This window comes from Xenopus laevis, chromosome 9_10L, assembly GCF_017654675.1.
Source record: "Xenopus laevis strain J_2021 chromosome 9_10L, Xenopus_laevis_v10.1, whole genome shotgun sequence".
Taxonomy (NCBI): Eukaryota; Metazoa; Chordata; class Amphibia; order Anura; family Pipidae; genus Xenopus; species Xenopus laevis.
This window is the reverse complement of record NC_054387.1, coordinates 136,472,006-136,493,484: the sequence shown is the minus strand read 5'-3', so window position 1 is coordinate 136,493,484 and position 21,479 is coordinate 136,472,006. Positions and strand designations below refer to the sequence as shown.

General features: G+C 40.6%; 2 protein-coding genes across 3 annotated transcripts in view; both read right to left on the bottom strand.

The window, feature by feature from the left end:
• The window catches only part of LOC108704755, a 35,010-nt gene extending 32,941 nt beyond the window's left edge, over positions 1-2,069 (bottom strand). The window contains exon 1 of one of the 2 annotated variants that reach the window (XM_041575906.1): positions 1,924-2,069. In XM_041575906.1, coding sequence (XP_041431840.1) covers positions 1,924-1,972 — 49 coding nt within the window. In that variant the 5' untranslated portion in view covers positions 1,973-2,069. The remainder of the gene's footprint in view (positions 1-1,923) is intronic. The other variant, XM_041575905.1, reaches the window with a different exon arrangement.
• Positions 2,070-4,407: 2,338 nt separating this feature from the next.
• LOC108704756 lies at positions 4,408-19,832 on the bottom strand. Its single transcript, XM_041575916.1, has 9 exons — positions 19,640-19,832; positions 15,021-15,350; positions 13,602-13,901; positions 13,304-13,399; positions 12,147-12,515; positions 8,248-8,556; positions 6,592-6,927; positions 5,881-6,162; positions 4,408-5,309 (listed from the first exon to the last, which is right to left on the bottom strand). Exons 1-9 carry the CDS (start codon positions 19,686-19,688, stop codon positions 4,966-4,968), a joined length of 2,415 nt encoding a protein of 804 aa, XP_041431850.1. The 5' UTR covers positions 19,689-19,832; the 3' UTR covers positions 4,408-4,965.
• Positions 19,833-21,479: the final 1,647 nt, after the last annotated feature.

The window sequence follows — 21,479 nt, the reverse complement described above, 5'->3', positions numbered from 1 at the left end:
CCTAAGGTGTCTTCCTCAGTGTTCACTAGGTGGAGGCACTGCGCTGTAATTCCCAGTTCCCAGTACTTTTCATATGCAAAAGGGACTCAGGGCCCCTGGATTGCCAAGGGTAAGTGGTGATTTAAAGAGACAGTAACCAAATTAGTGTTACATACTATACATTTGGGTAGAACTTGACGGGTGGCTCGGATATCGGATGTCCTGAAGATACAGGAAGTGAAGGAGAAATCGCAGATTAGAACTGCATTTATCCGACTGTCGGATGAAAACGCTGCACGATGACAGTCATCTGATTTGTGTCCTGTGATTTCTCCTTCACTTCCTGTATCAGGACATCCGACAAGTCACATGCTTTTCATCGCATGGCGACGTGTCGGCTCGAGCCGCACCGCCGAGTTCTACTCTAAGAACACATTTAAGATTAACTCAGTGTGAATTAGTGATTAGGGATGTAGCGAACCGCCGATTTGATGTTCGCGAACGCCGTTCGCGAACACCGGCAAAAAATTCGAACAGTTCGCGAACAGTTCGCGAACTTCGAACACCCGCAAAATCGTTCGATTCGAACGATCGAAGGATTTTAATCGTTCAATCGAACGATTTTCATTCGAATCGAACGATCGAAGGTATTCGATCGAATGATTTTCATTCGATCGAATGCTTACAATCGTTCGAACAAATGGAAATCGTTCGATTTTAGCGGTCGAAGGAATTCGAATGGTCGAATGGTCGAACGATTTCTATTCGAATCGAACGCGAACTCAAAATGCGAACGTTCACAAACGTTCGCGAACGTTCGGCGGACGCGAACAGTCGAAGTTCGCGCGAACTAGTTCGCCGGCGAACAGTTCGCTACATCCCTATTAGTGATGAGCACATTTTTCTGACAGTCATGGATTCATGGCAAAATTCTGCATTTCACCATCTGCAAATTGCCCGTTAACTCACATACATACTCACGTATCCCTTGAGTTAATGCCCTTTTTTATACAAGAACTTTATTTGCTTTAGTAGCCACAGAATGACACTGCCCAGAATTAGACAACTTGTTATCTACAAAGACCCCAAGATCCTTCTCATTTAAGGAAACTCCCAACACACTGCCATTTAGTGTAGAACTTGCATTTATATTATTTTTGCCAAAGTGATAATGTTATGATAGATATATAAAAAAAAAGTTTATTTTCTGATGTCAGTATCTCTTTAAGAAAAAAACTCGAATGGGAAAAACCCAGTCCTGAAACCAGAAAACTTGAGTTTTCAGTGGGAAAAAAACTCGAATACTTCCAATTATTCAAGTGTTCTGGCAAATTTGAGTTTTTTTTAACCCAAAAATGAAAACTTTAAAACTTGAATTTTTTGAGGAAAACACAACTTGAACCTTAATAAGTCAGTCAATGTTTGCACAATTAATGAGATATGACTAAAAAGAATGCAGATTAGAGACGTAACAGGAACCAGAGCAAAGGGTAAAGTCCTGGTTTGTGTTTCTGTCTATATGAACTGACTGCCACATTTCTCTGCTCAGCCTGCTGATTCCCTGTATTATCCTCACTCTCATTAAACTGCCACATGGAATGGTTCCTACTCCCCGAATTGTCGTTTAATAAAGTCTAGAAAATGTAATTAGAAGGGAATTTGAAAATATATAAACTAAAAATAAGCAAAATAAAATGTTACCAAAACAGGTTAGTACTTTTATGTTGCTGTGATGTCTCCCAGGGGCACAGATAGTATTTTGGCACAGAATATAGTCACTTATTGCACTTACTGTACTGACTGTACTTACTGTACTGACTGGAATGGCCAGAGACACAGGAGAAGCAGGAGACACAATGACTGAGGCAGGGGCAGAAATCACTTACCCCCAGTATGAAGCCCTAGAGCCCCCCCCCAGTAATCTCACAATAAAGGGGAACTTACCTGCTGCTGTCGGCAGTACAAGGATCAGGAGAAACTTCCAACAAGCCATAAGGGACGGGACTCGCTAGTTTGGCTCCGTGGCTCTGCCCTTTGCTCACTAACCCATAATCCCAATTTGCTTTCACTTCTGTCAGTGACTGTGAGAAAATATATTGTGAAATAATTTGACTGTAGTTCTCTCTAAATTCCCTCCTCTCACCCAGATACTGGACTAATGCCAGAACTATTTGTACAAGTTTTTCTAGATGAGAAACAGAAATCATAGTGAAATCAGTGTCTCTGCCCCTTATTACTGCACCATACCTCCCAACTGTTCTTATTTTAATTAAGTTTCAGAAACGTATCTTTTTCCGGTGTCAGTGCAGGAGATCAAAGAGAAAGTCAAACTTTTCAGTAAGAAACTTGGGACTGTGGGTTGAGCTGTCAAAATCAGGACTGTCCTGCAGTAAATGGGACTACTGGAAGGTAAGTATGTTTCTTTTAATGGAAGAAGGTTTCATGGCCAGTTGCCTCCCTCAACAGACTTTCCTAAGGTTGAGGTATTCTTTAAAAAACAAAAAATGTTGATGTATAAGCCATTCAACTGGTAATGGCTTGAGCCCTTACAGGAGGTATTAAGTCCAATTATCCAACTTACCTCTGTATAACCTCAGTAATTGCTTTGTGTTACCTACCTGTGCAGAGCCCATGACTAAGTGCCCTGAGTGGGTGCGAAACGCGTAGGGCGGAAGGAGATGCAAATATACATTTTTAACTTTGTACAAATAAAATGTATTTTCCTTGGTCCTGTGGATCCATTTGAGTGCCGGTCAGCCCTGCTTTTCCCATATATCTGTTACCTACCTGTGCAGCCCCAGCTGAGTTTAACAGGTGATTCCTGGCTGAGTAATCCCAGCAATAGGAAATACAGATAATCCTTTTACTCATCAGCCTAGAATGAGCTGTTTACATATGAGCTGTTTTATTCAATATATTTTTATAGAGATCTACATTGTTTGGGGGGTTTAGTTTTCCTTTAAATACACGTCGCTTCCGGATGGCGTTGGAATTTAGATAATTAGTGGTCTGTTCTGTATCTAAATAAAGAGATGTATTATGCGTGAATAGTGTGTCACAATATAAATCGCACTTGAATATTGGAGTTTGTACTTTTAACCAGTGGCGTAGCTACCGGGGGAGCAGGTGGTGCAATTGGGCCAGGGCCCGTACCCCCGCAGGGCCCCCCGGCAGTCATGCACCAACAGAAGCGGCTGCAGCGCCGCACGGAAGAGGGTGGGGGTGGTGCCCGGCTGAACGGCTTACACCAGGGCCCGCCCCCACCTAGTTCCGTCTCTGCTTTTAACTACCATCTAATATAAACAATCTGAGCTAATTGTATATCTGAACAGAGGTTTCCTAATTGCTCCATAAACTACTGCACATTAGACGGGTTTAGCCGCATTATCTGGATGGAAATTATCACTGGTGGACGGAGTTTAAAATGGAACACATAATTTCCACTACAACATTATACAGAAGTCAGATGCCAAGATTTAAATAATGTTAAATTAAAATCTTTGCTGTGTATATATATATATATTTACTACTTGCCTTTTGGGGTCTATTAATGGGACAAAATGTATCTGCAGAATCAGACCAATACATCTGACATCCCCTGATTAATAGTTGATTCTATGAGTCACTAATTTATATCTGAGTGTGATTATATATACAAGGGGCCCTTTGATCTGATCTGCATTGTGTTTATTTTTATAGGGTAGGGTGATTTTAATTATGCTGGCTAATGATATAATTGTTTAATAGATATGACTTTTTCTTCAATAACCAATATGAATGTTAAGTTAATAGTGATGTGCGAATTTATTCGCCAGCCGCAAATTCGAGACGAATTCCGGCGATTCACTGCCGGCGAATAAATTTGCGAAACCGCTGAGAAAATTCACCAGCGAAAATTCGCTGGCGTCAAAAAAAATGGATGTGTCCGTTTTTTTGGATGCCAGCGCAATTTCGCCAAAAACGGACGCCGGCGTAATGTGAATTCTTCGGCGAAGCGAAACACCCCAAATTCGCCCATCACTATAAGTTAAGTCTAAGTATCTGGAAGTTTAAGTCCTTAATGTGTTTTGGTGTTGTTTAATAAAATTGTATACAAGCTTCATCTTGCTAAAATAAAAAAACTTTTAAATTACTCTTCACTCAACCTGTCCCTCTTTATTCTGTCTTCATGCAGTAGGTGGAGTCAGTGTTTGATTGACAGATCTAATACATCCTTTGGGGGGCTCCAACCTTAACCCAAGTGCTCACTCTCAGGTTGGAGACGTGAGTGGCTAGTCCATCCATTATGGGCTATAGAGATTGACTTGTGCATGCCCTGAGCCAACCTGTTAAGAAACATGGGGCAAGTGGATATGTACAAATGTGTCAATTGTGTAAAACTGCAATGCGGTAACATATAGTGACATTTTATAGTGACAACAGATAGTGAATATCAGATAAGGGACTTTATTAATTGTCACCGTGAGTTTGTTATTTACATACTCAAATGTCACCAGATTGGCCCCATAACATCCCCATCTAAACAGACATGATTGAAAAGCCAGGAAATGGTTTGCCAATTTGATCAACCCAACAGCCAAGAATTATAAAGTACCCTTAGCTTATATGGGTTCCCATAACCTTCATTAGGCAGATATTATAATAATGTCTTAGTTCTGATCTGAGTGGCACAACCATGGGCTACTGACTAGAACAAGGGGCACTTTCTGACTTGAGTCAATATTTTTGGTTCCTGTAGTCCGGAGATGAGACCTGTCTGAGTAGTGTTCTTTGTCGTCTGTCTGTATCTCAGATCCCAGAAGTCCAATCTTGTTATGATTATACTCCTTTGTATCATGACAAATAAATTAATTCTATAGAGTTGGATGTGAGGAATGAAAACTCAAAAGGAATATATTATTTCTATTCAAGTAACAAGTAATACTGCAGAACTTCTGTATCTGTTTCTGTATCAGTTCTTTATATTCAGAGTTTTGGAGCAGGAAATTATTCGGGTATCACTAATGTTCCCGTCCTTCTCTCTATTAACTGCTCCAGGCTGGGGTGTCTCACTCTGCAGATGAATTCAGCTCCTTGGTCAGTCTTCATGTTTGGGGTGAAGATTAAACTTGTGTCACAGGTGAATGTCTGGTCTTCTTGTTTCAAGGATGTGGGCTTGAAATCTTTGGCGTCAGTTAATGAGGTCTCTGATTGGTCTGATTTCTCCATCCTGAACCAGCTGACAGTCAGGACATCAGGGAAATACCCAGAGATCTTACAGCTCAGTGTCACTTTCTTCTTACCCAGTGTAGGAACCAGGATCTCTCCTACCTGTGGGCGCCAGGGGAAATCTGACAAAATAGATATATATTTACAGGAAGCTTTGATGTCTACATTCGTGTCTTCTTCATTTCAATCTATAATGCACTGATGTGCTGTATTGCTTTATATTCTCAATAAATGCAACATCTACATAATGACCGAGAGTCATTCTTCAGCTGGTCCCATATACAGACAACCATCAGTGCAGGACTAATGGGGCGTATTTATGTACATACTGCTTATGCCTTTCCTCTCCTCTATGGTTTGTTACTCTCTCTCTCTCTCTCTCTCTCTCTCTCTCTCTCTCTCTCTCTCTCTCTCTCTCTCTCTCTCTCTCTCTCTCTCTCTCTCTCTCTCTCTCTCTCTCTCTCTCTCTCTCTCTCTCTCTCTCTCTCTCTCTCTCTCTCTCTTTCTCTCTTCCCATTTCAAGTCTATTATCTCCCCTGTCTACTTTAGTGAGAAAGGGTGGACCGTACCCTCAATTGTCTAACAACATCATTAACCCATAATGGGGGTCACATAGCAGCTGACAGGATCTGTGTATAACCCCCCTACCTACATTATGTTCCTATAATAACCCTACCCCAGTTACCTACCCACCTGTTACCCACAGGTCCCTGGATTCAGGGGCTTCCATAGTCACATGGTTCCAGGTCACATGGACTTTATACTTGGGATCTGTGAAGTTTCCACCTGGAACAATGCACACACTGGTAACATCATAAGTAAGATCCTCTTGTTCTGTTACTTTGTCTTGTCTCTCCCCTTGGCTCCAGTTGATGTGAATATCTCGGGGGTAGAAGTTCCGTAGGATGATGGAGAACTGAACTCTGTCGTTAGGGAGAAGATCCATTTGCACTGGGTCCAGGAACATGGGTTTGGCTGAAGAGGGAAGGCATTTTATTAACAATCGCTATCAGTCAATATAATAACTTATTAGATAGAAGTACACATTTGTTCTTTTTGTAAAACATTAAAAATGTAAATGCTGTAATTGACTATACAATGGTTCTAGGCACCCTCCACTTTAAGGCAATGCTCAGTGTATGCCAGAAGGCATATTAATACTTCTGGATGGTTACCCTCCAAGTCCTGCCCCTTAGAAGCCATGTTCCAATATTTAGCACTGATGAGTGCATAATTGGCCACATCTCAAATTTTAGGTCCTATCAAATGTAAAATGTCAATCCTTCCCCACAAAACTGACTTCCATCGATTTTTAGGTTAATTATTAGGTCCTATGTTTTGCAAAACATCCCAATGAGCCACAGATCCCCAGTGAAGCATCATGGATTTCAGGAACATACTTACCCATAACATTAATGGTGCCAGTACTTGTGTCTATGGGTCTGACCAGACTGGGATGTGTCACCCTGCAGATATATTCTGTCCCCTGGTCTCTCAGTGAGGGGTAAATGATCAGACAGGGGGTGCAACTGTAGGTGTTATCTGTCTGTTTGTTGGACCTTATATATGGGGGAGTATTGGGCACTTCTGTTAGTTCCTCACTCTCTGCCCCTTTCCTCAGCCACGTCACTGTCAGGGCATCAGGGAAATACTCGGAGATGTTGCACTGCAGGCTGGTTGGGCTGTTATGGAGAAACTTAGTCTCCTGTATTGGTTCCACAATGGGGTCCCAAGGGTAATCTGTAAACAGAAAGGGAAATATTAGTATAATAAATGCTACAAGGCAACCGTTTTGAAATAAAAAATAAGAATAAGTTATATAAAGGTGATACATTTATTAGCTAACTGAGATAAACATAAAAAGCTGTCAGAACATTCTAGTTCCTTGTTATGATTAGTTAATTAGCCAATAAAGGTATTACCTTTATATCACTTTTTACTTTTTATTTCAAAATGATTGCGCTATAAAATTTTTACTGGCTAACAGGGTACAACAACTTTACCTATAATAAATACTGTGACATAGATTTTATACTATATTGCCCCAGTCAAGAGTTATAGTGGAGCACTTTGCTATGGCAATCTGATGGAAAACATGTGTTAAGTGCAAAGCAGTTCTGCACTTTAAACAATTTCAAAGTGAAATCCAGGGGTATCTATATATATTCTCCTGCCATGCCCACTTTTTGGCCACAACCATACTATGCCCCGGGCCATGCCTACTTTTTCTAAGTCCCAGGTAGTTATTTCTAGCATTTATTAGTGCCATAGTACTTAGTTCACATTAGTTAAAAATATAGTTAATGGCCAAGATTTTGTATCAGACAAATAACGAATGAATAAACTAATCAATTAATTAAATATCAATGAGTAATAGCAAACACTATAAATGCAATAAAAGGTGAGCAAACATATATAGTGCAATGAAAAAATGCTGGAAAAGGTTAATGCAGGATCAGGACCTATGTAGGTGGGTTACTGGGAAATCCCTTTGCAGCAGCAATAGCACAAGACCAAGTGCACTGAGAAGTCCCTGTAGGACAGGGCATTAGAACAAATCAAAAGCCCCCCCAAATATATATGTAAAGATCAGGTTCTCACACATGCACCTAGTGATTCATTATTCAGCACACAAAGTGCCTTGTACAGTCTTCTTTCTGCACCTTTCCTTTTTTAACGTATGTTAAACCCAATAATAGCCACAGCCAAATCTTCTCTGGTAGGAAGAGCTCTGCCCTGGGTCAGGACTGTGAGCTTTGTAGCCTAGGCATAGAATACTTTAATGCTCAAATTGGCCAAACAAGGAGCCATCCTAGGGCTGAACAAACAGTAAATCAAATTAGCTGACAACCCTGAAGTGGCTCTTTGATTGGATGGGTGATATGTATAAGAGAACTACCTGCTAGAAGGCAAGGTAAGTGTTGTCTGTGAACTGCTCTAGCTGCCCAAGAAAATGTCATATAATGTATTCAGAGCCTTAATGTAATAACCAAAGCATTAGCTAGCCATAGGGCCATAACCTTGCTCTAGGTTACCTGTCCATTATTAGATATGTCTGACCTGGATTCTGTACAGAGAACTCTCTGTATCCCGGTGCATCCAAGGATCCATGTTCCCAGGTCACACCCACTCGGAATGCCGGATCTTTATACTTGTCCCCACTAATTCTGGCCTCACTGCACACACTGAATGTGAGATCCGGATTTTCCTCATATTCTTCTCTAGATAATATTCTGCCTTGTGAATCTCCTGCCTCACAGGTCCATGTGATGGAGATATGTCTGGGGTAGAATCCCCGCAGGGTGAGAGAGTACAGGATCTCCCCAGACTCACACAGAGATGGGACCACTGATACCTGTGCTGGTTTGGCTGGAAAATAATAAATCATTGATATATTATATATCTGATATTACAATAAATTTTGTAGCTTTATAGAAGACCTTTTGGTTGGATGTAAAATATATAAACAAGGAAGAATTTACAGTTCTGAGTCACTGTGGGCATTGCTCCTGTTGTTAGTTCTCATTTGGCCCAGTCTGCACAAAGGTATTGAGGTGTCTAGTCTGTGTGTCTACTCTACCTCTTTTCCTTGTCTAGGTCTGGGGATAGTAGGTATTCTTTGTGTATTGTGTATTTGTAATTACTGTTTGAATAGGAGATATTCTTAAAAGAATGTCTTGGATAAAAAGGCTGAAAGGGTGGGGAAAAGCACTAGTGAGAGAATGGGGATATTGCCCAGTTGGGTGTCTGTCACAGGACAGTGGATATCAGTAGCCCGGGAATGTGCTAAGTACTCCCCCGCCATTGAGGTGGCTAACCCAAAGTATGTAGTAGCAAATCTTAACTTCTCAAAGTATGATAAGAGGGAAAGTAGAGCTGCTGCAGAGGTGGGTTGGTTGTGTTTTCAAGTGTTAGAGCAACAAACTAAGCAGATACAGGATTTAGAGTTACAACTTCAAACTGTCAAAGACCAATTGCAACTGTTAAGGTTATGCAGTCAGAATGCAGAGCAAGAAAAGGAACAATTAGCTGCACAGTTTGAACAGTATATTATAAAGACTGTTTTTCAGTTGAGGGAAAAGGACACAAGTGCCCTGCAAACTGCTATGGAAGAAAAACAATTCCTTGTACTGTACACTGCCCTGCAACCTGATGAAGGAACTATTATGGATGTACCTGTCACAGTCGGGACTGATTTAGCAATATCTGGATGGGTAAATGGTAACGAAATGAACTTGTGTGCAGCTTTTTCACAGAAACTCACTTTCCTGAAGTGGAAGTGTACAAGTAAGGGGGGGAGTGTCAAGTAAATCTTCATCTCAAGTGTCACAGCAGATATCTGGATTAGTTGGATGTGATAACTTTGAGCAACCCGTACTGACACTTTCTCCATCTACCATAAAGGAAGCAGTGATATCGGAGGAGTTCATTTTATTGTTTACAGATAGATCTGCCACTATTATTGCTGCCAGACAAGGACACGTCTGGACAACAGCTGCTCTCCAACCTACAGCCCATCCAACTGGAGTGGTTGGATCTAGCCAATATGCTGAATTAATGGCAGTAGTTTCTGTACTGGAGGAAACACAAGGCTTGTTGAATATATATACAGATGAATGGACAGTGTTCAGAGCTTTGACTGTGATACATATTTTAGGCCAATGGACACATGAGCACTCGGGACATTGAGTGGTTCAAGGCGCTATGGACTATGCAAAGCATAAAGGAAAACCTTTAATCACTGTACTTGCTAAAGACATTGTGCAACAATTCCCTGTATGTCAGAAAGTGAAGAAAAGACATAAACTTTCTAGAGTATATGGAACACTACTGACAATGGGACTAATTCTACTGGAGTATATTGGGTGTTTCTTATTTCATATTATCCGCAAGCCACAGGATTAACTGAATACATTAATGGTTTGTTAAAACAGCAGGTAAAACTTTTGGCTCCAACTCATACACTCAGGGGGTGGAACAAGGTAATGTTATGGGTGGATAATGGGATCATGGAATATACTGCTGAGAGTAAATGTGTGTTTCAAACTATAAATGATAGTGTGAAATGGGAAACTTAACCTGTTTTTGAGAAAGGTCTATTATATGTGCAGGGGGTTATGTAACATCTTTTTGGATGTGTGTGAAAAAGATATTATCTTGTTTTATCTTCCAGCCTACTATGTATAGAGAGGTCAATATCCTAAAAACATGGCTGGCGAAATGGTTATACCTTTTCTGATGATTTGTGAGCTCTGATGTGATATAACGTTTGGTTTATGGCAAGAGAACTTGATTCTACAAATGCTTATACAGACTGCAAAGCAGCAACATGAATCTAATTATTGGGGGGCATCATTAACATAGACTGAACTAAAGGACTGTTCTTAATTTCTCTTCAGTGGTTAATGCTTCATGGATGGATTATTGGAAGTAAAATCATATGAAAACACTTGCTTATTGGACTATGAAAGAAACAATTTTGGTGGATAAACAAAGTTTTCCATAGAATAAGACACAAATTATTTACTACTGATGATATGGACTTGGTTTGCATCTTGATAGGGTGGGGCATGAAATTCTGAACAAGTGGGTCCATGTTCCTTCATCCCTAATAATGCGGATGTCATTCTAAGCCACATGGAGTAGGTTAAACTGTTGTAGGAAAAATCTAGAGCTATTGCTAAGGATGGTCAATTATTTATTTTATGCTTATGTTTAGCTTTTTCTATTATTTTGAAACTGATTTAATGTATCAAGGCTAGTACCATATCTGACAAGCGTCAGCTATTGCCCATATGTGCCAATGCTTTTGAATTGATTTCCTATCATACTTCTCTGTGAATCAAGGGGTGGAATGTAAGGAAAATGAGTGATTCACAGAGCAGAAGATAGAGAGAATAGAACAACACCTTAAAGATCAGGATCTCCCCAGACTCACACAGAGATGGGACCACTGATACCAGTGCTGGTTTGGCTGGAAAATAATAAATCATTGATATATTATATATCTGATATTACAATAAATTTTGTAGCTTTATAGAAGACCTTTTGGTTGGATGTAAAATATATAAACAAGGAAGAATTTACAGTTCTGAGTCACTGTGGGTATTGCTCCTGTTGTTAGTTCTCATTTGGCCCAGTCTGCACAAAGGTATTGATACAAGAACTGCCTAGAGGTGGGCAACAAAGAGAGTGACCTACAAAAAGAATATCGAGCAAGGATCCAAGTCAAATCTGGTGTCATCTATCACTGAGTCAAATGGTTACCACCTGTCACTGCAGGTACAGTAGAGGTGGTTTTCTGCCTGTAAGGAAAATGAGTGATTGACAGAGCAGAAGATAGAGAGAATAGAACAACACCTTAAAGATGGCGTCTAGAGCTTTTGGCAATTCAAGGAATGTGACACTGGTTAATGCTTGATTTTCACCATATATAGTATGCTAAGTGTAGTTTTTACCATATCTAGTATGCTAGCTGCTAAAATGTATAAATCTTCTTATATCCTGTGTGGGGGAAACATATATAAAGCTTCATTTGGGGGGAGGCTCTTTGACTTCTGCCTGGACTTCAGAGTGTCTGGTTATGTTGGAATTGCTGCTGAGCCATTTTATGGAGGGTCCCTCAGCTAAGTATCAATAAATCTCTTATGTTTGTTTCACTTGTGTGTGTCAGTTTAATTACTCTACAGACTGAACAAGAGCCCTTCTCAATACACTGCCAAAAAAGAAATGTAGCGTTTTCATGCTGATATGAAGTTCAAAAATTAATTCAAATGGATATAAAGCAGTTATAGAAGGCTTGAAATGAGAACTAAGCACTTGGTGGACCCATCTCTTCATTTCTACCATCAATTTCATGAAATGTTATGTTATCTATTCCAGCAGTGACAGTGAGTAACCAAACGTTCATTTTCTCCAGGTAAATCAGAATGTCACCAGTGTAAAATAAAATTATTTACCAGAGATCTTGGCCCAGTGGAATCTCTTCTCTGTAGTTTTCCCAGCGCACACAAACCTGCAGATAAAGGTCACGTCTCTGTGTTTCCCCACACGGGGTACAAATCTCAGGGAGGAGCAGTAGCTTTGCAGCCCCTCTTTCCTACAGGTGATCAAGTAGGAGTCACCAAACAGCTGTTCTGCTTCCCCTGGGTCCCCTGAGTCCTGACACTGTGGTATCTCCCACTGGTCTCCTGACCTCTCCTCAATCCATGTGACCTGTGGGGCCCCCTGTGGGCAGTTACTGACCGTACAGTACAGAGTTGTCTCTTCTCCATCCAACAACTTCTCTGGTCCTTTAATATCACTCACTGTGTAACCCTGTAAAGATGCTTGTAAAATAGATGATTTGTTAGTATTTTTGATAACAACCACTTTTTTCAACATTGAATCTACTTTCCAGTACTGAAAATGAACCCTCCATTCTTTGAGTCTCCTATGGAAACTCCAGGGCCTTTTTACATGAATTGCTCATATTTCCATTATGTACAGTGTAGCTGTTTTTAATGAAAACTATCTTGTGTAGATAACGTCTCCAGAAAACAGATTTTATCCAGGGGAATTTCCAGTTGCTACCAACGTCTAACAATCCCTAAGTAAGCAATGGTGTAATGTCACGAGTAAGTTCTGCCTGTTTCACTTTAGTTATGTTTCACAGTGGTTATCCAGCACTCTATATGCTAATTGATCCTTTATCTTACTTGGGTGCACGCAGCAAGTATGTTCACCTTCACATACCTCCAATTCAATATGTACACGAATTGCAGCACTCCAATTTGGTATTAAAACCGCTTTTACTCCACAAATAGCATAGCGACGTTTCAGATACAACAGATCCTTTTTCAAGCTTGAAAAAGGATCTGTTGTATCCAAAACGTCGCTATGCTATTTGTGGAATAAAAGCGGTTTTAATACCAAATTGGAGTGCTGCAATTCGTGTACATGTTTCACTTTAGTTACCCATGTAATTGTTAAATCACTAGTTTCTTCACCTTCATCTCCACCTTCATCTCCAATGACTAATAATATAATAATAATAATGCTCCATACACCTTCAGCTGTATTTGTTGCATAGAAACATTTCATTGACTAACATATTTTTCTTTTAGTGAGGACTCACCTCTTTTTTGGCATTTCCATATTATGGCGCCAATTCCCAATAACAACAAGCCAACAACAACACCCAACACTGCCACTGAAATACTGTGACTTTCCTCTGCCAGATAAAGGAAAAAGAAATGTGACCTTTTATACAAGACATAAACGTGGCACTCACTACCAATAGGCAATATGAAACATTTTTATTGTATTTACAATTTACTGAAGATACTGAACTGAATTAGTTTAGGAATAATAGGGCTCATTTACAAAGATCAAGAGCCAAGAAACAGAAAGGTCAGTGAACAACAGAATTGTACCTTCATACTCCAGCATGAAGTCTTCTTGGAGAGGCTCCTGGAGAGAGACATGTTGGACTCTACAGGAGAAGTTATGGTCCATCTTCCCATCCATTGGGGGTAAAGTCACGGTGCCCATCACTCTGTATGTGCCATCTGGGTTCCTCTCTTGTTTGCCCAACTCAGAGTTAGTGAGGGGCTCATTGTCTTTATACCAACTTATATCAATATCTTCTGGGTAGAATCCATTGGCTGTGCAGATGAGAGTGTTTTTCTTATTCTTCTGAATAACTTTATTGGGGATGAAGATCACTGGGGGAACTAGTAAGAAATAATACAATTAACGTTAATGGCCACAAGGTGTTTTTGGTAAACACGAACTGGAACAAGGAGCCTGTGAAACTGTTGATCTGCTAACCCGGCTCTCTTGTATGTACCTTCTTGGTAACCTTAACTTGGTATATTCATTTATCATTACACATTTTTTGGCATCTAGCCAAACAACTGAAGCATGTGGTCTAAGCAAAGTTTGGGATGAGTCAAATTGGTAAGAAACAAAAATCAGCTTTAATACTTCCCATTATAAGCACTTGAGGGGCTGTCAAACTTCTTGAGTACAAAATACATGCATTTTTATTTCTATATAGATTTAACAATTCCATCATGTAATTAATTATATTAACTGGGTCTGTGTATATATGTGTGTGTGTGTGTGTATATATATATATAATACACAAAAGCCATGAATATCTTGTAAATTATATCCTTATAAACGGTGAGTTCTGATGTCATCAGTTATAAACAGTGAGTTCTGATGTCATTTCTATCACATGACTCACTAAAATGTGTGTATTATAATAAATAAAGTACCCCCAGTTGCAAAATATGAGGATATTAGAAGTTACCTCGGAGTTCCATGACCTGTATAAAAACTTTACAAGAGGGGGTACTTTATTCATTATATATATATATATATATATATATATATATATATATATATATATATATATATATATATATATATATATATATATATATATAATTTTATTAGAATTAATTGTGAATTGTCATTAACAGGTTTGTGATTATTTTTTGAAAGCACCGACTACAGCATTTTTGAGTGTCAGCTTTTGTCACCCATTCACTGAGTTGGGAATTGTTCTGTCAACCAAACATTTGGGATGGCCTTTGCCCTATGAGAACAATACAGCCAATATTATCCTAAAGGTATATATTGGCTGTACTTATTAAAGCTCCAGCTGATGCATGACTAGCGATTCTGATTATGTTTGAGATTCTAGAGCAACTCAGTTACTCACTAGCATGGAAAGACTTCCCTATTTAACCTCATCATGGTCATCATTTCTCCACCTGCCTCATAAGTACAGAAGACATATTTAAAGAAAAACCTATAAAACGATATACTATAGAACCCCTTACCAAAAATCTCCAACAAAACATTCATCTCCATCTTTTCTGGGCTGTATATGACCAGGCACTTGTAGATCCCCCCATCAGAGATGGTCACGTTGGCCAAAGACAAAGACACATCCCCATTATTTGCTGCCTCTGTACTGAATGAAACTCCTGGTCTGATGGACAAACCTTTGTTATCATATCTAAGGATTTCCGTATCCTGAAAGTACCAGAGGACAGCGAGGAACAGTGGGTTTATAGGAGGTTTAGCCACTGAGAAGGTGCATCTGAGATGAACTTTAGATCCAGAGAGAGCATGTTTGGGAGAAGGAGCAGTGACCTCCAGAATGGAATCTACAAAGAGATATTCAAATACAAGATTGAGAGAAATCATTAGTGTTCAATTAGTTACAGTATGTTCCACATATATTTGCTACCAGTTTATATGCAGTATTGCAAGTATATATGAGAACTGCAGCACTTGTAGCCATTTAGAATAACAGCAGCAGGAAAAAATATTTGGGTTTCCCCATTCACGTGCCGGGTATATTTTTTCACAGTCACATTCCAATTACAGTTTCTATGGCACTTCCCATTCACTGACCATCTTGACATTCATTTGTTTGTATTTACTGTTGTTATGGCTCAAACTGATTCTAACTGACTCTAAGAAAATAATGATTTCTGCTTCCTTATATTGTATTGCAATTTGTGACTTCCCCCCTAGAATATCTTCATATATTTTATATGGTTTATCTGTTGGGCACTCTGGTGCCTTTCATTTACTAAATAACTGCAACATCCCAGAAGTCCTATTGCTCTGACACAGACTGAGACTGCAAATCTCCCTTTCCTGCAAATTACTCTGCTGAAAAGTTTGTTTTTATCAAGATAAAAGCTTGGTGTCATTTATCAACCTACTCGGTTTGGTCTTCAAGCTGGGACCAGATATATGAACCATATATGTAAAAACAAAACCCTGCTATAGTTCCAGGGGTACCCAGGGTACAAATAAACACTCACCCCAAATCTCCCCCTAACTGACCTTCAGACTGAGCCCCCTTAGCTCATAACAAGGTTACAGATATATAGAAACATTGGGGTAACAGTCACCCTGCTATAGTTCCAGGGGTACCCAGGGTACAAATAAGCACTCACCCCAAATCTCCCCCAAACTGGCCTTCAGACTGAGCCCCCTTAGCTCATAACAAGGTTACAGATATATAGAAACATTGGGGTGTCACCCTGCTATAGTTCCAGGGGTACCCAGGGCACAAATAAGCACTCACCCCAAATCTCCCCCTAACTGACCTTCAGACTGGGCCCCCTTAGCTCATAACAAGGTTAAAGATATATAGAAACATTGGGGTGTCACCCTGCTATAGTTCCAGGGGTACCCAGGGTACAAATAAGCACTCACCCCAAATCTCCCCCTAACTGACCTTCAGACTGGGCCCCCTTAGCTCATAACAAGGTTACAGATATATAGAAACATTGGGGTGTCACCCTGCTATAGTTCCAGGGGTACCCAGGGTACAAATAAACACTCACCCCAAATCTCCCCCTAACTGACCTTCAGACTGAGCCCCCTTAGCTCATAACAAGGTTACAGATATATAGAAACATTGGGGTAACAGTCACCCTGCTATAGTTCCAGGGGTACCCAGGGTACAAATAAGCACTCACCCCAAATCTCCCCCAAACTGGCCTTCAGACTGAGCCCCCTTAGCTCATAACAAGGTTACAGATATATAGAAACATTGGGGTGTCACCCTGCTATAGTTCCAGGGGTACCCAGGGCACAAATAAGCACTCACCCCAAATCTCCCCCTAACTGACCTTCAGACTGGGCCCCCTTAGCTCATAACAAGGTTAAAGATATATAGAAACATTGGGGTGTCACCCTGCTATAGTTCCAGGGGTACCCAGGGTACAAATAAGCACTCACCCCAAATCTCCCCCTAACTGACCTTCAGACTGGGCCCCCTTAGCTCATAACAAGGTTACAGATATATAGAAACATTGGGGTGTCACCCTGCTATAGTTCCAGGGGTACCCAGGGTACAAATAAGCACTCACCCCAAATCTCCCCCTAACTGGCCTTCAGACTGGGCCCCTTAGCTCATAACAAGGTTACAGATATATAGAAACATTGGGGTGTCTCCCTGCTATAGTTCCAGGGGTACCCAGGGTACAAATAAACACTCACCCCAAATCTCCCCCTAACTGGCCTTCAGACTGGGCCCCTTAGCTCATAACAAGGTTACAGATATATAGAAACATTGGGGTGTCACCCTGCTATGGTTCCAGGGGTACCCAGGGTACAAATAAACACTCACCCCAAATCTCCCCCTAACTGACCTTCAGACTGGGCCCCCTTAGCTCATAACAAGGTTACAGATATATAGAAACATTGGGGTAACAGTCACCCTGCTATAGTTCCAGGGGTACCCAGGGTACAAATAAGCACTCACCCCAAATCTCCCCCTAACTGGCCTTCAGACTGGGCCCCCTTAGCTCATAACAAGGTTACAGATATATAGAAACATTGGGGTAACAGTCACCCTGCTATAGTTCCAGGGGTACCCAGGGTACAAATAAGCACTCACCCCAAATCTCCCCCTAACTGGCCTTCAGACTGGGCCCCCTTAGCTCATAACAAGGTTATAGATATATAGAAACATTGGGGTGTCACCCTGCTATAGTTCCAGGGGTACCCAGGGTACAAATAAGCACTCACCCCAAATCTCCCCCTAACTGACCTTCAGACTGGGCCCCCTTAGCTCATAACAAGGTTACAGATATATAGAAACATTGGGGTGTCACCCTGCTATAGTTCCAGGGGTACCCAGGGTACAAATAAGCACTCACCCCAAATCTCCCCCTAACTGACCTTCAGACTGGGCCCCCTTAGCTCATAACAAGGTTACAGATATATAGAAACATTGGGGTGTCACCCTGCTATAGTTCCAGGGGTACCCAGGGTACAAACAACACAAGAATTACGGATGTGACTGTTCTCGTTGTATAGTAAGTGCAGAACAGGGGGAGCTCAGGGGAAACATTGTGTGTAAGACCATCTTCCTTGGAAGAGGAAATTATTTGTTTGGGCGCAATGAAAAAGTAATTGAATGAAAAAGAGAAACTCAGAAATATAACTTGTACTGTAACTGTCAGGAAGTTTCAGCTGCTTTTTGCTTTTCTATTTCCTGGTACAATTTGGCTTTTTACTGAACGTAATTGTCTCCATCATCAGCCAAGAGCAATAATTAGTGAGTGAGGATCCACATACAGACAGATAAAATCCTATCATCACAAGGTCATTAGAATGAATCAGTTCCCCTTATATTATCAAATAGAGTTGATATAAATGTATTTCTTCAGCCCTCATTTGAGAGTTAAAATCATACGGGGGTATCAGATATTTAGAAAAGGATCACAAACAGGTCTATTAATTGGCCGGGGAAACAGTCAATGAATATTGTAACTGGGGGGGGGGGTAACAAACTGGAGAATTCCCATTTGTTTCTTTAAGCTGAGTTATTGTTGTTGTTATTTCAGGATGAGAGTTTCCCTTTAATATTGAGGAAGTGAGAGAGAAGAAATATTCAGTGGATGAGAACAAGAGAGTGTAGACTGAATCTCTGTATAATCCTATGTACTTACTGTGTGTGCAGGAACCAGCCCGAATTACTGACAGATACAAATTACTCAGCAGGCTGATCAGACTCGGCTACTGACCTTCCATCGTTGCTCCCACCCAGAGCCCCCTCAGAAGCAAAGTGAGTATTAGTATAGATATGTGGCACTTGTGGCTATTAGTATAGATATGTGGCACTTGGGGGCTATTAGTATAGATATGTGGCACTTGCAGGTTATTATTATAGATATGGGGCACTTGGAGACTATTAATATAGATATGTGGCACTTGGAGGCTATTTGTATAGATATGGGGCACTTGGAGGCTATTAGTATAGATATGTGGCACTTACAGGTTATTAGTATAGATATGTGGCACTTACAGGTTATTAGTATAGATATGTGGCACTTGCAGGCTATTAGTATAGATATGGGGCACTTGGGAGCTATTAGTATAGATATGTGGCACTTACAGGTTATTAGTATAGATATGTGGCACTTGCAGGCTATTAGTATAGATATGGGGCACTTGGGAGCTATTAGTATAGATATGTGGCACTTACAGGTTATTAGTATAGATATGGGGCACTTGCAGGCTATTAGTATAGATATGGGGCACTTGGAGACTATTAATATAGATATGTGGCACTTGGAGGCTATTAGTATAGATATGGGGCACTTGGGGTGTATTAGTATAGATATGTGGCACTTGCAGGCTATTTGTATAGATATGGGGCACTTGGAGACTATTAATATAGATATGTGGCACTTGGAGGCTATTAGTATAGATATGGGGCACTTGGAGACTATTAATATAGATATGTGGCACTTGGGGTGTATTAGTATAGATATGTGGCACTTGCAGGCTATTTGTATAGATATGGGGCACTTGTGGCTATTAGTATAGATATGTGGCACTTGGTGGCTATTAGTATAAATAGAGAATAGATATGAGGCACTTGGTGGGTATCAGTGTAGATAGATAATAGATATGGGGCACTTACCAGCTTTGGGCAGTAGCAGGAGCAGCAGGAGGAGAGGCAGGAGGGCCATTTGGACACAGATCTGCTGGTTTCCTTGTGATTCACATGATTCTCATTATATTCCCTGGAGTACTGGGAAACCCCACAGTCCCTCCCCTGGGCTGGAGCAGTAGCCACTATTGGGGGAGCAGTAGCCACTATTGGGGGAGCAGTAGCCCCTATTGGGGACCAGACCCCTCTGTACCATGACCAGGAATCATTATTTCTATTTTTATTCTTTTCTTTCTTTTCCTGTGAGTCTGTCGTCTCTCTCAGGTGAGACTCGTGCAGGTGAATTTGCAGTGGGAAAGTGACTAATCGATAAAGAAACTGAAGATGTTTTTGTGTTGTATAAACCTAAAGTCTTTTTAGTCCTTCTGTATATTCTTACATTTACATTTGAGTTCTGATCAGCTGAATGCCCCCTCCATACAGAATATATCACTGTGTCTTACATAGGGATATAGGTTTATAATATAGGGTTATAATATAGGGTTATAATATAGGGTTATAATATAGGGTTATAATAATCAGTGATAAAGAACGTGGGGATGTGATTGGCTGATACACGTGACTGATACTTTATCACTAATCTGTACAGGAATAAAGAAATCACTTCCATAAAGGGGCAACATGTTAAATGTCCCAGGGCCCAGCAGGACACGAGGGGCACCTGAATCTTTAGGCTGGGGGCAGATGGGAATCATGGGGGTGACATTAATCCTCCCCTGTCCTGTATTAGAAAATAGAAAACGTACTTATTATAAGTGAGGGTTGAGGATTGAACAGAATTCCTTCCCCTGAGCCAATCAGCCTACAGGGAGTTACATCCAGGAATAGACTTTATTGTAGGCCCTCCAGTTGTTCCATAACTCCCATAACCCCTATCAGATAAAGGATTATTGAAGTTCTAGTTTTCTAACTGGGGGGCTACAGATTGTGAAGATCACACTGAAAGGGGCGAGGTTTTTGCCATACAAATAGACAAATAGAGCAGCAGTGCAAGGGTTACATTCAGTACAAAGGGGAACTAAATGATATATTGTATGTTTAGAGGATTAATCTTGAGTCTGTACAGAGGTAACAGCAGTGATAATACAGAGCAGGGGTTGGATTTATAGGTGAGAGGGACCCCAGAACACAAGTGATACAGGGTGGGTATCCTGGGGGGCTTGTCCCATTGCTGCAAGAATCCGAGCCCATAACTGGCAGTGAGTGTCGGCAGAATTGACCCGAATGAACATTTGAGCTTTGTCACTGGTTATAGACATGAGTGTCAGTAAATAGAATGTCTCTTGTTCCTCTCTATAAATCCTCTCAGACCAGTAGATTTGGGGCTGGAGACCCTGTTTGTGGTACAAAATTCTCATTATTTTCCTCATTGACACAAACTGAGCAAAAGGTCGGTGACAGTATAAAAAAAATGTACAAAATGTGACTTTTCCAGCTGATTGAGTTTCTGTTTGTAGACAAAATAATAGCCGCATTGTTTGAGATCCAAACTGATTTAAAATGATCACAGACCCTTCTGCATCCAGTAATGATTCCTGTGCTGATGGGGGTGGGACATGGATGTATTTGGTGACAGTGGGGTGCTGGTTCTCTATGATGGTTCCACCTCCTTAGTTATACTGTTATACAGTATTAGATATCATATACTGTATCAGTGCTACACTAATACATCACGTTGGGTCTGTGAGTACACAAGGGTCACAGGGGTTTGTGCAACTACAGCTCAGTACAAGTAAGCAAGCAGGAAGGCAAATACTTGATTGAAGTGTAATCTTATGACATTCAAGGATTACTGCAAAATGACAAAAGA

Excerpts from the sequence above, each read along its gene's own strand:
- LOC108704756 (XM_041575916.1), bottom strand. The coding sequence starts at position 19,688 with ATGGCCCTCCTGCCTCTCCTCCTGCTGCTCCTGCTACTGCCCAAAGCT. Across the intron at positions 15,351-19,639 it reads CCTGCTACTGCCCAAAGCTG|ATTCCATTCTGGAGGTCACT; the intron begins GTAAGTGCCCCA and ends ATCTCTTTGTAG. Across the intron at positions 5,310-5,880 it reads CAGGGACCTGTGGGTAACAG|ATTTCCCCTGGCGCCCACAG; the intron begins GTGGGTAGGTAA and ends CTATTTTGTCAG.